This window comes from Pongo pygmaeus, chromosome 7 (genome assembly GCF_028885625.2).
Source record: "Pongo pygmaeus isolate AG05252 chromosome 7, NHGRI_mPonPyg2-v2.0_pri, whole genome shotgun sequence".
Classification (NCBI taxonomy): Eukaryota; Metazoa; Chordata; class Mammalia; order Primates; family Hominidae; genus Pongo; species Pongo pygmaeus.
The window spans coordinates 153,154,592-153,172,671 of record NC_072380.2 but is presented as its reverse complement, the minus strand read 5'-3'; the positions used below and the strand labels follow the sequence as shown (position 1 = coordinate 153,172,671).

General features: G+C 48.6%; 1 protein-coding gene across 8 annotated transcripts in view; it reads left to right on the top strand.

The window, feature by feature from the left end:
• Positions 1–18,080, top strand: part of TRAPPC9 (trafficking protein particle complex subunit 9) — a 733,440-nt gene that overhangs the window by 180,756 nt on the left and 534,604 nt on the right. For all 8 annotated transcript variants that reach the window (XM_054499826.2, XM_054499824.2, XM_063669112.1 and 5 more), the window contains one exon: positions 66–229. In XM_054499826.2, the coding sequence (XP_054355801.2) occupies positions 66–229 (164 nt within the window). The remainder of the gene's footprint in view (positions 1–65; positions 230–18,080) is intronic.

The window sequence follows — 18,080 nt, the reverse complement described above, 5'->3', positions numbered from 1 at the left end:
AGTAATTCTCAAATGGCCTTGGCTTCTTCCTTCTTTCTTCTTTAAATTTCTTCTTATTATTTTAGATCTGCACATTCATTGCAACCTTCTTCTGGTGATGAAATATCTACTAATGTATCTGTTCAGCTTTACAATGGAGAAAGTCAGCAACTAATCATTAAATTGGAAAATATTGGAATGGAACCATTGGAGAAACTAGAGGTCACCTCGAAAGTTCTCACCACTAAAGGTAGGTATCGTAAGCAGCTTTGACCCTGGGAATGTTTGTATTGTTTACTTGTAAAAGCGATAGTTTAAATACTCAGTTTTCAGAGAATCTAAAAACTTCTTTGTGGATTCAGATAAAGTCAGTAGAAGTCAGGCGAGGCCTTACAGGCTGAGAGCTTGAGTGCAGGAGCCTCGGGGAAGCTTGGTGCTATCATGACAGTAGGAAACCAGTTCTTCGTGAAAGACACACAGCAGAAGACAGCGGGACCGAGCACACACCTCTGTATCCCCAGTGCCCTTTCCCAGACCTCAACATCCATCAGCCACTCAGCAGAACTATTTCTTCAATGAACGGGAGAGAAGCATTAGTAGGCCTGGAAGGAGTCTGTTTGGGATCCATCCCATCATGCGTTCAGCTCACGTAGTTTGGGGTCAGGGGACCTGTGCTGAAATTTGGACTTCACCATTTACTAGCTATTTGTCCTTGGGGAACTGTTACTACTGTACCTCGATTTCCTCTTGGATAAATAGGGGAGGTAGTATTTAGCACATACATTGCAAGAGTGAACTAGGGAGGTCATGTTTGGCAGGACACCTGGTGTGTCAGAGGCTGGTGAGTGCATTGATCAAAGGGGGAATATATTGTATGGGAGGAGGGAAAAGTATCAAGAGTAATATGTGGAAATAAAACCAGGTAATTTAATACATTTAGAGAAATTGTAGGCTAGTGAGACCAGACAGAGAATGAAAAAGGGAAAGCAAGTTAGCAGGAGTTTGGGGTGTTTTTTGTGCTTTTGACGTATGGGTGAGATGAACCAGGCATACAAGGGGAGTTTGACTGGTTATGGTTAAGTTTCCAGTAGAGGATGTACTAATCACATGTTACTTCCTGGCAGAGGGCTCCCTCCCCATGCTAATGACATTATAATGCGACAAACCAAGTTTCTTAGAGGTAGAGCCACAGACCCTCTGGTTAGTTCCAGCTTGAGGGAAGGTCCAGGGCTGAGCTTGGGAGAATTTGCAGGCAAAGAATTATGTCATGAGAGAATGAGTTTGGAGTGTGTAAGAAAGGGTTAATTTGGGCTTGTACCGCTCTGGAAAATTTCAGGGTATCTTGTATTCCCATATTTCTTCCACTGAGTTTGATAGAAATCTGTGTCTGTAGGACGTAAAGCATGAAGCTTTGCGTCCGCATTGTCTAACCCATTCTCCCGGTCCGTGTCTGCCCTGGAAGGAGCCTTGGCCTGGGGAGCGACCCAGGCTTGTCCTCAGTGATTTGTGTGCATGGTCATGGGGCTGGAGCCGTGGGGCAGCCCGCCTTGTGTTCTTGCTCAGGAGGGCCGGGTGTGCCCAGAGCAGGGAGTGGGGATGGAGCAGGAAGTCACCTGTAGCTTGTCGGTGCACATTCATTTTATTTTTTCTTGTCTTGAATCCTTCCCTTTTCCGTGGGGTTTTTTCCCCCCTTTTTCCTTTCAGTGCTAGTCACACAACATGGAATAACAAGTATAGTTTTTATTGAGTGAGGCCATAAGTGGCAAATTGTTATATGCTAAATAGTTATTAAAAATGCAAGTCTGATGTGTTCATCTTGCTCCCTTGCCCCTGAGGAGTGGTTCTTGCACTCATCTAAGGCTTTGCTTCAGCCCTAAGGAGATCACAGGGAGGTGGTCCCATCCCCTGGGGAGCCGGGGCCCAGTACAGAACCTGCTGGCAGTTGTTAATTTGGCATGGTTTATGCATAAAGATGGCAGAAGAGTAGCATTTTTATTCTACTCTTTCTCTTGAAATCTCCCCCGAACAACAAAGTATGAAGAAACAGTGAAAATAAAACCATTCCCTGTGAAACAAGGAAATCATTTCAACCCCCCGTAACACAGCATCGGCCACAGGTGTCGTGGAGTCTGGGTTAGAGGGAGGGTGAGAGCGGAAGTGGGACTCTGGGAGGACTAAGGAAAAGCTGTTCCCCGAGTAGGCAACACAGCACCCAAAAGTACCCCAACAATGAAAGCCAGGCAGAGGGGCCTGGGCAGGTGCTTGGAGCAGCAGGAATGCCGAGGGGTTACCTTTTCTGTGCCAGGCCTTTGGCCAAGAGAGGGGAGGCCTGGGGTGGGAGGGGAAGGAGGCGTTGGAGCTCACTGATCACACAACCTGTGTGTGAAAGGCTTCACTGCAAGCCTCACCTGCATTTTCAACAATAAAAACATGGGCGGCCTGTCTCTGGGATAAGGGAACTAGTGGCATAGCAGCCCAAGCCGAGCTGGATCACAGCTGTTGGGGGCCGGGTCCCTCCTTGTGTCACTCCGGGACCAGGCAGGAGACAGGCCACACCAGAACAGAAAGAATCGCTATGAACAATGGCCGACAGGTGCAAGGTGTTTGAGAGGCAAAGATAATGTAAAGCAACAGGACGTGCGAGGAGGGAGGCAGCTCCTATCCTGGGCTGGCACAGCTTGTGAAGAGGTTGGACCAGTGTGGCCCAGAAGTTGAGAGGAAGTACCCAGGAGCGGCAACTGAGACCTCAGAGGAGTGGCCCGGCTGCGGTGCTGGAATCTCAGCTCGGGGCACCCAGACCTCTGGGGAGGGCACCGTCTGGCCTTACTGTTCTGTAAAATAACACTAAGAATGGTACCTACATCTCATTGATTTAACTGAGAATTAAATGAGATAATATGTGTGAAGCACTTGAGGCAGTGCTTGGCGTATAAGCACTCAGATTTGTTCTCACACAAGTTACTACTTGCTGTGGTTTAGGTGTGTGTCCTCTCCACCTCTCATGTTGAAATGTCATCCCCAGTGTTGGAGGGGGATCTGGTGGGGGGTTTTGGGTCATGGGGGTGGATCCCTCATGAATGGCTGTGTGCTCGTCTCATGGGAATGAATGAGTTCTCACTCTGTTAGTTCTCATTAGTGCTGGTTGTTCAAAAGAGCCTGGTGCCTCCTCTCCTCTCCCCTCACTGTGTAACTGCCTGCTCCCGCTTTGCCCTCCTCTGCCATGAATGGAAGCTTCCTCAGGCCCTCACCAGAAGCAGAGGCCAGCTCCATGCTTGTACAGGATGTGGAACTGTGGGCCCAAATAAAACCTCTTCTCCCTGTAAATTAGCCAGCCTCAGGTATTCCTTTATAGCAATGCAAAGTGAATTAATACACTGCCACTCTTGCCACTACTGCTACCACAACCACCGGCATCACCGCTGCCACCACCACCATCACTACCACTTTCATCACCACCACCACCATCACTACCACTTTCATCACCACCACCACCATCACTACCACTTTCATCACCACCACCACCATCACTACCACTTTCATCACCACCACCACCATTACCACTGTCATCACCACCACCACCATCATCACCACCATCACCATCACCATCACCACCACTACCACTATCACCATCACCATCATCACCACCACCATCACCATCAACTCCACCATCACTGTCACCATCACCACCACCACCACCACCATCACCATCAACTCCACCATCACCATCATCACCACTATCACCATCACCACCACCATCACTATCACCATCACTACCATCACTGTCACTACCATTACCACCACCATCTCCACCACCATCACTACCACTATCACCATCACCACCACCATCACCGTCACCACCACCATCACCATCACTACCACTATCACCATCACCACCACCATCATCACCACCACCACTATCACCATCACCACCACCACCACCATCACCACCACCACCACCATCAACTCCACCATCACCATCATCACCATTATCACCATCACCACCACCATCACTATCACCATCACTACCATCACTGTCACTACCATTACCACCACCATCTCCACCACCATCACTACCACTATCACCATCACCACCACCATCACCATCACCATCACTACCACTATCACCATCACCACCACCATCACCACCACCATCACCATCACCATCATCACCACCACCACTATCACCATCACCACCACCACCACCATCAACTCCACCATCACCATCATCACCACTATCACCACCACCACCACCATCACCATCACCATCACTACCACTATCACCATCACCACCACCATCACCATCACCATCATCACCACCACCACTATCACCATCACCACCACCACCACCACCATCACTATCAACTCCACCATCACCATCAACATTACTATCACCATCATCACCACCACCACCATCACCACCACTATCACCATCACCACCACCATCACCATCACTACCACTATCACCATCACCACCACCACCACCACCATCACTATCAACTCCACTATCACCATCAACATTACTACCACTATCACCACCACCACCACCATCACCACCACTATCACCACCACCACCACCATCACCACCACCACCACCATCAACTCCACCATCACCACCACCATCACTACCACTATCACCATCACCACCACCACCATCACCATCATCACCACCATCACCATCACCATCACCACCACCATCACCATCGCCACCAGCACCACCACCATCACCACCACCATCACCATTACCACCACCATCACCACCATCACCATCTCTACCACTATCACCATCACTACCATCACTGTCACTACCATTATAACCACCACCATCAACACCACCATCATCATCACTACCACTATCACCACCACCACCATCACCATCACTACCACTGCCATCACCAGCACCACCATCACTACCATCACTACCATCACCATCACCATTATCACCATCGCCACCATCACCATCATCATGATCACCATCATCACCACCACCCTCACTACCACTACACCACAACTACCACTCTCTCCACTGTGACCACCAAAACCACCATCACCACTATAACCACCACAACCACCGTCACAACTGCCACCACCACCGTCACCACCACAAACACCACCCGAACCCCCACCACCACCACTACCAACACAACCACCACCCTCACCACTGGCACCATCACCACCATAACCACCACCACAACCACTGCCATCACTGCTACCACCATCACCATCACCATCGCCACCATCACCATCATCATTGACACCACCATAATCACTATCACCATTGCCACCACCACAATCACCTCATCAACACAACCGCCACCATCATCACCATCACTACCATAACCACTACAACCACCACCATTACCACTGCCACCATCACCCCTGTCACCACCATCACTACCACCACCACCACCATCATTACTGCCATCCTCACAAGCACCATCACCATCACTGCTGCTACCACTACCACCATCACTACCACCACCGCCACTGCCACTATTGCTGTTGCCACCGACACCACCATTTTGTAGAGTTGTCATGAGGATTGAAGTTTTGTGCATCAGATGTCTAGCCACTTCTCTGCCTAAGGCTACCACCGTTTGACTTCTAATGGCATAGATTCATTTCACCTGCCTTTACTTGGTGTTTGCAGTCATGTTATTCATTCTTGAGATGAGAGTGTGAGAGTGAGGTATATAATGGTGTAGCATTGGGGTTTCAAATTGCTTTTCCCCGATGATCGGTGAAGTTGAGCACTTTTCCAATGTTCTGGCCGCTTGTATATCCTCTTTTGTATGAGGACTTTGCCCTTTTTTCCCCCATTGGTTGTCTGCTCTCTCTCTGTCTCTCTCTGTTTCTCCCTCCCCTTCCCCATCTCTCCTGACTTGGAGGACTTCTTTATATATACCCTTGGTGTGAGCTCTTTGTTGGACGCGTGGCGTGACCATCCTCTCCCATACTATGATTTGTTTGCCTTTACCTCTTAGTGGTGGCTTTGGATGAACAGAAGTTCTTAACTTTAATGTGGTTCTTTTAATCATTTTTTCTTTTAAAAATGTTGTTTATTTGTGTCTTATTTTAAAAACTTTGTATACTCTTAGTCTTTGAGAAATTTAATGATACTACCTTAATTTCATGCTTTCCTATCCACCCTCCTTTTGGGACCAATTTGGGTGAGGTGGAAGGTGCTTCTCTGGCATAAAAGCCTTCATCTGGTACTCTGAACTTAATTGGTTATAGAGTTTGGTTGATATTTGAACAAGCAAGCTAATATTGAATAACAGAAAATTACAGTCTACATGGCAAACTTTTCTCACATCTCCTGTAATTTAACTTGCCCTCCCAACTTAGCAACTGGAAAACATTTTTTCCTTCCCTCAGATAAACTCAGTGGTAATCGTGTGCCCATTATTCATTACAAAATCCCCCTTTCTTTCTGAAGCAAAAGTCTTCACCTGCTTCTCTCTTCAGAAATCCATGAGTGGCTGCTGTCGCCCTGGCCCCTGTGGCCCTGTGTGGCCCCTGTGGCCCCCGTGGCCCTGTGTGGCCGAGCCTCTGCCCCATGCTTGGCTTCATCTATGGCCACCTCTCCTCCTCAGCTGGAGTAGCATTGCTGTCAGGAGCTAATTTTGGCTTCCTGGATGCTCCTGCCATCTGCCATGATGTGAGGACACACCCTTTCCTCCCCGGGCACGCCATGCTGACTTGTCCCACCCCTCCTGCCTCCTCAGCTCCAGAGCATTTATCCTCTGGGCTCTGGCTTGGCTGCCCTTTCTGGAAAGCCTGCCTAAGCCTGGGCTCCTGGGTCTCCTCTTTGCTGCCTCGGGCTGCTCTGACTTAGTGCCACAGGAGGTCTTGCCACTGTGTATGGTGATGGCTTCTTTATTGGTCTCTTTCTCTAATCAGGGTATGGTCTCTCCAAGGCAGTGACTGGGTTTTCTCTTCTATTTCCAGGGCCTGGCACATAGCAGGTACTCAGTACCGAGTAATTGGTGACGGAAAGACATTTTGTGGCACGGTCCTATCAGCTGCATTTTGAGAATGAGGCTGATGGGAGCATGCCTGTCCCTCCTGTTGGCTGAGTGGAGGACGTAGACGAGCGTGTGGGAACCACTCTGTGATTTTGAATATGCGTCCTAGCTCTGCCTTAGATGCTCCCCTCTCCACACCTGCTCTGTGCAGGTCACTGCCTATTCCTCCTGTTGGCTGAGTGGAGGACGTAGACAAGTGTGTGGGAACCACTCTGCGATTTTGAATGCGCGGCACGGCTCTGCCTTAGATGCTCCCGTCTCCACACCTGCTCTGTGCAGGTCTCTGCCTCTGCTGCTCTGCCTTAGACACCGCCCCCTTCCTGGAGAGGCTTTCCTCTGCTTCTTGGTCATCTGAGGTCTCATCTCAAGGTCCAGCTTCTGTCCCAGCTTTCTAGGCTACCTTAGCCTTTGGTGTTTCTCTCTCTCTCTTTTTTTTTTTTTGAGATGGAGTCTCGCTCTGTTGCCCAGGCTGGAGTGCAGTGGCACGGTCTTGGCTTGCTGCAACCTCCACCTCCCAGGTTCAAGCGATTCTCCTGTCTCAGCCTCCCGAGTAACTGGGATTACAGGTGCCTGCCACCATTCCTGGCTAATTTTTTGTATTTTTAGTAGAGATGTACTTTCACCAAGTTGGCCAGGCTGGTCTTGAACTCCTGACCTCAAGTGATCCCTCCACCTTGGCCTTCCAAAGTGCTGGGATTACAGGCACGAGCGACCATGCCCGACCATCCTTGGTGTTCCTTATGCCTCTGACTTCATCTGGAACTTATTCTGTATCAACCATCATTTCCATCCTCAAACTTTTATTATAAAAACACTGAACCATGCAGAAGAGTTGAAAGAATTGTATAGCAAACACTTACATACAAACCATCTAGGTTCTGTAATGAACATTTTGTTATATTTGCTTTATTACGTATCTATCCAGCCTCCTATCCATCGTTTAATCCATCTTATTTATTTATTTATTTATTTTATTTTTTGAGACAGAGTCTTGCTCTGTCACCCGGGCTGGAGTGCAGTGGTGCGATCTTGGCTCACTGCAAACTCTGCCTCCTGGGTTCACGCCATTCTCCTGCCTCAGCCTCCCTAGTAGCTGGGACTCCAGGCACCCGCCACCATGCCCGGCTAATTTTTTGTATTTTTAGTAGAGACAGGGTTTCACCGTGTTAGCCAGGATGGTCTTGATCTCCTGACCTCGTGATCTGCCCACCTTGGCCTCCCAAAGTGCTGGAATTACAGGCATGAGCCACTGCACCTGGCCAAATCTATCTTGTTTTTTTAATGCAGTTTAAAGTAAGTTGCAGTTTTCAGTATATTTTACCCCTAAATGCTATAGCACATGTACCATTAACTAGAGTTCACTTTTTTTTTGGTAAAAACATGTACAGTGACATGTGCAAATCTTGTGTACCATTTAGTGAGGTTTAGAAATACATGGATCTGTCTAACGCAAACCCTTATCAGGATATAGTATAGAACATTTCCGCCACCCCAGAAAATTCCCACATGTTCCTTGCCAGCCAATCCCTGCCCCAGCCCCGGGGCAATCCACTCTTTCCATTTACCTGGTCGGCCTAGTGAGCACTTCCTAGTGATGATGTAGAAGGTGGGGAGCATTGTGGCAGCGGGACAGAATTCCAAGGGAGACGCTTTTGGTGGTGGTTCATGTCGAGACTGTCAACATGGTTGTCTTCTCTCTGCAGGCCTCAAACGTAGTTGCCCGTCATGCCTTGCCTACGCCTCGTCTGTCTTTGTTATTGTGTGGTTTTCTGTGGTTCTCTCCAGTCGGGTCCCCAGTCAGTCTGAGGATGTGCAGGGCACATAGGGCCACCCTGGCTTTATGCACAGGGAAAGTGAAAGCAGAAGAGGTGGGTGGCCAGCCTCAGGTCACAGGTCAGCTGCACGAGGAGCCGGCACAAAAACAAAGGCCTCCTCCTTCCCAGCTCTTGTGACTTTACCTGTAATCATGATAAATGTAAATAGACAGCATGGCAGACCCATTTTCAAAACAACAGGGTTACACGTGAAAAATGAAAGCTATCATTCTTTTTTAATTCTTGTTTCAAGCTGCAGTACATTTACATATGGAATTACATTAATGAAAACAAACCATCTGTTTCCAAAATACACAAAGGGAGTAACTCCTGTCACTTTAGTCCTACAGCACCGAAAGCTGCCAGCATGAATGAACAGAGGACCTGCTCTGAGGATATGGGAGTATGAGCAGAAGCCACTGGTGGTGGGGAGGGTGAGGGAGGCGGAGCAGAGATAGGACTTGGCTGTGGATGTGAACTATAGGAGACAGCATAGGACTTGGCTGTGGATGTGAACTATAGGAGACAGCATAGGACTTGGCTGTGGATGTGAACTATAGGAGACAGCATAGGACTTGGCTGTGGACGTCAACTATAGGAGACAGCATAGGACTTGGCTGTGGACGTCAACTATAGGAGACAGCACAGGACTTGGCTGTGGACGTGAACTATAGGAGACAGCACAGGACTTGGCTGTGGACGTGAACTATAGGAGACAGCACAGGACTTGGCTGTGGACGTGAACTATAGGAGACAGCATAGGACTTGGCTGTGGACGTGAACTATAGGAGACAGCATAGGACTTGGCTGTGGACGTCAACTAGAGGAGACAGCATAGGACTTGGCTGTGGACGTCAACTAGAGGAGACAGCATAGGACTTGGCTGTGGACGTCAACTAGAGGAGACAGCATAGGACTTGGCTGTGGACGTCAACTAGAGGAGACAGCATAGGACTTGGCTGTGGACGTGAACTAGAGGAGACAGCATAGGACTTGGCTGTGGACGTGAACTAGAGGAGACAGCATAGGACTTGGCTGTGGACGTCAACTAGAGGAGACAGCATAGGACTTGGCTGTGGACGTCAACTAGAGGAGACAGCATAGGACTTGGCTGTGGACGTCAACTAGAGGAGACAGCATAGGACTTGGCTGTGGACGTCAACTAGAGGAGACAGCGCAGGACTTGGCTGTGGACGTCAACTAGAGGAGACAGCGCAGGACTTGGCTGTGGACGTCAACTAGAGGAGACAGCGCAGGGCTTGGCTGTGGACGTCAACTAGAGGAGACAGCGCAGGGCTTGGCTGTGGACGTCAACTAGAGGAGACAGCGCAGGGCTTGGCTGTGGACGTCAACTAGAGGAGACAGCGCAGGGCTTGGCTGTGGACGTCAACTAGAGGAGACAGCGCAGGGCTTGGCTGTGGACGTCAACTAGAGGAGACAGCGCAGGGCTTGGCTGTGGACGTCAACTAGAGGAGACAGCGCAGGGCTTGGCTGTGGACGTCAACTAGAGGAGACAGCGCAGGGCTTGGCTGTGGACGTCAACTAGAGGAGACAGCGCAGGGCTTGGCTGTGGACGTCAACTAGAGGAGACAGCGCAGGGCTTGGCTGTGGACGTCAACTAGAGGAGACAGCGCAGGGCTTGGCTGTGGACGTCAACTAGAGGAGACAGCGCAGGGCTTGGCTGTGGACGTCAACTAGAGGAGACAGCGCAGGGCTTGGCTGTGGACGTCAACTAGAGGAGACAGCGCAGGGCTTGGCTGTGGACGTCAACTAGAGGAGACAGCGCAGGGCTTGGCTGTGGACGTCAACTAGAGGAGACAGCGCAGGGCTTGGCTGTGGACGTCAACTAGAGGAGACAGCGCAGGGCTTGGCTGTGGACGTCAACTAGAGGAGACAGCGCAGGGCTTGGCTGTGGACGTCAACTAGAGGAGACAGCGGAGGGCTTGGCTGTGGACGTCAACTATAGGAGACAGCGGAGGGCTTGGCTGTGGACGTCAACTATAGGAGACAGCGGAGGGCTTGGCTGTGGACGTCAACTATAGGAGACAGCGGAGGGCTTGGCTGTGGACGTCAACTATAGGAGACAGCGGAGGGCTTGGCTGTGGACGTCAACTATAGGAGACAGCGGAGGGCTTGGCTGTGGACGTCAACTATAGGAGACAGCGGAGGGCTTGGCTGTGGACGTCAACTATAGGAGACAGCGGAGGGCTTGGCTGTGGACGTCAACTATAGGAGACAGCGGAGGGCTTGGCTGTGGACGTCAACTATAGGAGACAGCGGAGGGCTTGGCTGTGGACGTCAACTATAGGAGACAGCGGAGGGCTTGGCTGTGGACGTCAACTATAGGAGACAGCGGAGGGCTTGGCTGTGGACGTCAACTATAGGAGACAGCGGAGGGCTTGGCTGTGGACGTCAACTATAGGAGACAGCGGAGGGCTTGGCTGTGGACGTCAACTATAGGAGACAGCGGAGGGCTTGGCTGTGGACGTCAACTATAGGAGACAGCGGAGGGCTTGGCTGTGGACGTCAACTATAGGAGACAGCGGAGGGCTTGGCTGTGGACGTCAACTATAGGAGACAGCGGAGGACTTGGCTGTGCATGTCAACTATAGGAGACAGCGGAGGACTTGGCTGTGCATGTCAACTAGGAGACAGCGTAGGACTTGGCTGTGGATGTCAACTATAGGAGACAGCGTAGGACTTGGCTGTGGATGTCAACTATAGGAGACAGCGTAGGACTTGGCTGTGGATGTCAACTATAGGAGACAGCGTAGGACTTGGCTGTGGATGTCAACTATAGGAGACAGCGTAGGACTTGGCTGTGGATGTCAACTATAGGAGACAGCGTAGGACTTGGCTGTGGATGTCAACTATAGGAGACAGCGTAGGACTTGGTTGTGGATGTCAACTATAGGAGACAGCGTAGGATTTGGTTGTGAATGTTAACTGTAGGAGAATACATAGGACTTGGTTGTGGATTGATTTTTATTTTAGCATTATCTTTATTCTAAGCCCATTGAGCTTTAACTGTCTCTAAAATGTCTGCTGTATAAAATTTTGCCACATGGGATGAAACACTCCCTTCTTTGGGTTCCCATATGATTCTCTTTGTACTTTGGTAGAGTTATTTTATATCTCAGTACTAAGAATAGCTTTTACTCAACTGGGTGTGGTGGCTCACGCCTGTAATTCCAGCACTTTGGGAGGCCAAATACTCTGTCCGCCTCAGCCTCCCAAAGTCCTGTATTACAGGCGTGACCCACCATGCCTGGCCACTTGTAAGCAAGTTTTTATGTGTAGATTGTGAAAGAGGTGAACTCTTGCTTTTGCTTAGTCATAGATTTCATTGTAATAAAGCTCAAATTAAGAAATATTTACTATATTAGCTTTTCCACAACTGTTCAAAGATATGTGTATGTGAGTGTGATACAAATAGAAACATATACATACCTGTATACACAAATGCACATACACACCGCTTAATTTCTTCATTCTTCTGTTTAATATTTTAACAAAAAATGATGGCTCCGTATTGTTATAATTAAAAATTCATAAATGTTTTGAGGCGAGATTCTCTTTATTGCTTTTCTCATGAATGTTGTACCACAGCATCCCTGGAGTTAGAAGCTAATATTAATGGCTTCTTACATGTCTCAGGTTCACAGCAGCAGTAATTCCTCTGTTATTATCAACATAAAGTAACCAATTTCACCTGATAGCCCTTACCTAAATGCTAGCATTTAAATAATAACTATTATTTCTGAAATGAAATTTCACAGGGGAAAGAAATTGGTGACAGATGTTCCACTGTCAACGGATGGCTCTCTTGTTATTCCTGCAGCATGTTACTGTGTAGGATTCTGCAGAGCCCCTTCAGACACCCAGTTCTGTGCCACAGGAAGGAAAGGGGAAAACAGGCCCACTTTTGAGGTGCAAAAACATTAAGTCGGACGAGCAAGCTATTCAGCTTTCCACAGTGCTGTGGCTACAGAAAGATCATCTCTGCACCGTGAATTTCCTCTCTTATTTCTTAGCTATAAATACCTTGGTTGTTTGGCATCAGAGGGGAATAAGCTGTTCCCATGTGTGTGGATTTGCTTGTTATTTGAATACGTCACTCTTAAGCTACAGAACTTAATACACAAATAAGCAGTGTGGTTAGACATCTTCTGAGCATACCTTATGCTTGGAAATAGTAGGATTCTGAAGGTGAGACTCTGAACACTCTTCAGTTACTGGCCTGGGCACGGCCTGGTGTGGCAGTGTCGAATCTCTTCTTGCACTCTGCTGCTTCTGTGTATGTGGAACAGGCCGGCCTGTTGCCCTCTTGGTTTCTGTGTGGTTTTCCTCTCCCTTTCATGGGTGTCGCTGTTGCTCGTTGCCTCTGTTGTCCGGCACAGTCTCTGTTCAGCTGGCGTGATGACAAGAACATGTGTTTTGGTGTCTCGTATTATTAGCTGTGTGACTTGTCTTGAGCAAGTTGACTGACTGCTGGAGGCTTGGTGTTCTCGTCTGGATACTTACCAGGATCCAGTCCCTCTCTCACGCGGTCATCCCAGAACACGCGTTCCTGTCTCTGGAGGACCTAACACAGTGCTTAGCACAGGGTGGGTGGGGGTAGGAGTAGCTGTTTAGTTGCAGTCCCAAGACTGATGGTTTGGCTTCCTTGGTCTGCCAGGGCCTGGAAAACCAGAACATCCAAATTGTTACGGCTGACTCGAAATAAGCAAATGCATGCCCCGCTTGAGGAAGACAGGTGCCTCTGTCTACATTTCCTGGCTTCATCTCTCTCTCTCTCTCTCTCTCTCTCCCCCCGTCCCCCGCCTCTCTCTCTCTTTCTCTCCGTCTCTCCTCCCCTCGCCCCCCTTCTTTTCTAGGATGATTCAGAAACTGTCTTAGCTTTCCCCTTGTTCTCAGACTTTCTGGGATGGTGAAATGTAACAATTCCCCGGGTGAATAAAGGTATGCTTTCATTAAAACCGTAGCAAATCCAAACCAGAAGCCGTTTAGTAGAGTCAGCATAAGGCCTCCTCATAACACAGGGAAGGAAGCCGGGAAAGCAAGAGTGTGAGAAGCACCTTGGGAGGCCATGGGGAGCACCCGGGAAAGGCAAGAGTGCGAGAAGCACCTTGGGAGGCCACGGGCAGTGCTGATGGGGAGGAGACGATTGGCTCCTGCTGACAGAGGGAAACCTGTTACTCTTGCAATTCTCAGGACCCGAGGGGTTCGGTAATGAGCTGGCTGAAGTGCCATATGAGAGCTACCCACCCTGCTGGGCTTTCTAACTTTGTGGTCTGGTCTGTTTCCAAGGTGCTTTTATTAGGCTATTTTTGTATATTTCTTTTCTTAAAAATAATCACGGCAAGGCAGGGCAAAATTTTAGAAATCAGTCTCGGAGAAAAGTGGCTTTTATTTCTTGGTATTGTCATAGAGTGGAGTGTCTTGGGGAGCAGGGGAAAGGATTCAGTTCCTCCAATCTCTGCTTCAGTTTTCACACCAAGTCCCACTTGCATATCTGGGCGTGGACAGAGGTAGAGATGGAGCTGAGGACAGCTGTGGCAGCCGGCTCCGGGTAGCCAGGCCAGCAGACTAGCTGGAAGCCCCTAGGTCAGGCCTCCCTCAATTTTCAACTTACTTATGATGGTCAATGTTATAATATTTAGGATCAGACGGACTTTTGTTAGAGTCCTGGCTTTGCCACCTACTGGCTGGGTGACCTGGACCAAGTTACTTGTGTCTGTGACCATTGTCCCCTCCTAGTGGAGCTGGTACTCCGTAGCTCTTCTGGTTGTTATACTACATACAAGGCACTTAATACAGTACCTGGCATTAGTTAGGGCTTGGTAAATCCTAGTTCCTCCTGTAAGGTACTGTTATCTTTGATGCTGCTGCCATTGTCGTCTTATAAAAATGTCAACTCATTTGTCACCTTTCTAAAACATGTTGAAATTATTTTCCTATCCCTAGTTTCTTAGCCCAGCATTCAGTGAAATCCATCCTGTGGCTGGCTGCCTGCCTTTTTCCTTCCCTCTCTTTCTTGCACACTTCCCCAGTACCCACTGTGCTTCAGGTATTGTGCCTTGGGGAGCAGGAGCACAGTCATCCCTGTCCTCCTGGAGCTCTGAGAGTAATGGGAGACTCAATGGTGAACAGGTACAAGGTGTCCCTTGAAAGCAGTGGGCAGGGTGAGGGCAGCAGAGGGATCGTCCTCTCTGCTCTTTTTTGGAGTGGTTGCTCCCTCTGGTGCTCACCTGTCTGTCTTTATGGCTGCCAGCTGCTCTTGCCTTTGCTGGACTCCTCAGCAGCCCGTACTGAGCACCTCCTACCTGGTGGCCATCATGTTGGGCACTGGGGACACCGGCGTGAATGCGACCGAGGGCTCTGCCCTGGGGAGTGCAGAATGTTCCGCCACAGCCCTTGTGCTCCAGCTGTCTTTGAACACACTTTTATGTGTTTGGAACTTTGCTCACTCCCAGATGTCCTCTGTGCATCGCCAAGTCTGTCCCTCATTCGCAGTTCCGTCCACTACCACCTCCTGAAAGCTTTCCCGAGCCCTTCAAGTAGAATTAATTATGCCACTTCTACCGTCCATTGCTTTGCTTATATTCTGTTACAAGAACACTTACCTCACTTGGCTTTGTATTATTCAACAATCAAACATTTACATCACATTGACATGCCGGTCACCATGCAGGCACATGAATAATGCATGAACCCTGTCCTGAGGAGCTCACGGCTCAGTGTAGGAGGCAGACGTGTGCACTGAATTGAACTGAATTCCAACTGTACATCCTGTATTATTTCTACTGCATGTTGACTAACCACAGTGAATGGATTTACTGGTGTGTCTCCTAGAAAGACATTGAAATTCCTGAATGACTAAAAGTCATTCAACTTGCTGCCCCCTCGTATACACGATTGCAGCAGCTTTCTGGTATGGTTCAGCATTTTACACATTTCTAGGGTCATGCTGGAGAAGTTTACAAAACAAGCTGATCTTAAGACAAAGTGAAATGCCTTTTAATCAGTTCTGTGAGACCTGTCATGTTCAGCGCCTCGGGAGCATGGATGGGAAATAAATAACACAGGGAGGGCTGAGGGGATGAAGATGTCTGGCCTGCCACTTGGGAGCTCCTGAAAATCAAACTCGCAGTTAGTTGTTTGGAGTCTTTGGTATGTCATGTCTCTGTAAAAAAAATGAAAAAAGTGCACTTCTTAAAATGGGACTACAGCACGATTTCACAGGCTTTTAGGATTAAGCCGGTGAACTTATTAAGGGGTGGGTTGTAGAGCAGAGTGTTGAATCCTGGCTATACCCACTTCTGCATAGCCTGAGTAGCTTCCCTAAAATGGGTGTGATAGCAGGACCTATTCAGAGAATCAATGTGTGGATTTAATGAGACAATAGACGTACAGGTCTTAGTACCTGTTTTACGGGAGTACTCCATAGAGCTTAGATGGCTGATGATGGTGATTTAAGTAACAGTAACTAACATGCTAAATGTTTGTATCCTCCCCCTTCTCTTCTTTCCGGGTTGTGTTTGGCAGGTGGTGTTTCTTTAGTTTCATGTCTCCATTACAAGCCACTCCTCTTGATCTGGGTGTCTGATGCATCCTGCAGCCATGACCATGGGGAAGCCTGGTGGGTGGGCATTCACAGTCCATTTTGACAGGGTTCATCTCTCAGTTGAAGCACGTTTAAGAAATGAAAAGCCATCCCAACAGGCAAGAATAGTGCTGTAATTATAGTTTTTGAATTTAGTTGTACACTCCTGATATGCTAGACTGATAGCTGAAAGAATGAGATATTTTACAGAGGTCTGGGACCCTAGCAGGTTCACCTTTTACTTCCAGCTACGAGGACAGCAAGTCTTATTTCAGTTATATGCTACCCTGGCTTGGGCAATTAATTCAGCAAGCAGTTGTTGAACCTGTTCTATGTGTAATGGTATTGTAAATTTTACAGAAATTTTTAGATTGAGAGAAGCCTCATCTCTCATCTGGTCCCAGCTTTTGGGGGCTTCTCCTGTAGCCCCGATACCATTTCTTCCTACAATCAGAGACAACCTCCCCAGAGGGCAGGGGCTGCATCTTCTTTATCTCTGTCCCCAGAACCTAGCATAGCGCCTGCCATGGGGATATTTTAAGGCTGTGCAGTAAGTGTCCATTGAATGAATGAAATGGGCAGCAATAGAATGTAAAAACCAAGTCTCATCACAGTGCTGCAGAGCAGACAGAGGACTTGCATGCACATGACCTAGGCGGGTCCTGTGTGCCAGGTGCCGCAGAAAGCCTTTATGCTGTCTCATTCTGTGTCCACGTCACCTCTGACGTGGTCCCCATGTACTGACAGGGCGCCTTGGGATGACAGAGGACATGTGACTGCCCGTGTTCAAAGAACTGATAAGATGGCAGTGTTAGGACCCACATTCACGTGTGTCTGACCCCAGAGCTCATGTGCTTGGCCATTATATTTTCTTTTCTGCCATATCTTTTTAAAGTACTCTCTCCCCTCACCTTCATGAGCCTCTGCTTGTGTGTGCTTTCCACCTGGTGATGATGCTGGTTGGGTTCATGGGTTCAGATAAGGGGTGAGAGGCAGATTGGTCTTTGCCAGTGCTGGTCTGACTCTTGGTTCTGTTACTTATTATTAGCTGTTGGGCTTTGGGTAAGTTGCTTAAACTCTCTGACTTTTAGTTGCCTCTTTAATATACATGTAGATAATGTAGCTCTAATGTGAAGTTAAAAGATAGGACTTAATAGATGGTTGTTTCAGTTATTGTCTTGTGTTCTCCTTCCTCCTTCCTCCAGAGTGGCCCTTCTGTGCTACGTTAGCACAGGTAGTAGAAAGGAGAGGTAGAACTTACCTAATTAGTTTGGACTAGTGGTTTTCATTAGCCTGGGCAAATTTTTTCTAGGCATTTGATCGCCTTCCAATTTGCATGGCTACGGCAGAGTTCATCCACCACCTCAGAGAAGTTTATTCAGCTGGCAGAGTTGAGTCTGGGGACTTCAACAGTGATGCACATGCCCCATTTGATTGTTGTCCTTCTCACCAGTTCACATGATTCCCTGGCCCTCTTGTAGGACACCATAGAAAGCATCACCATTGGCTCAGAACCCACTTCACCCTCGAGCCACGGGCCTTAGCAAGGTCTGTCTTGCATGTGGATTTGCAGGCCAGATCCGTGGGGCTTCTGTCTATACTAAATTGGAGGGTGATGGTAGGGTGGTGAGCTTCGACTCGAGTGAAATGTTAGCA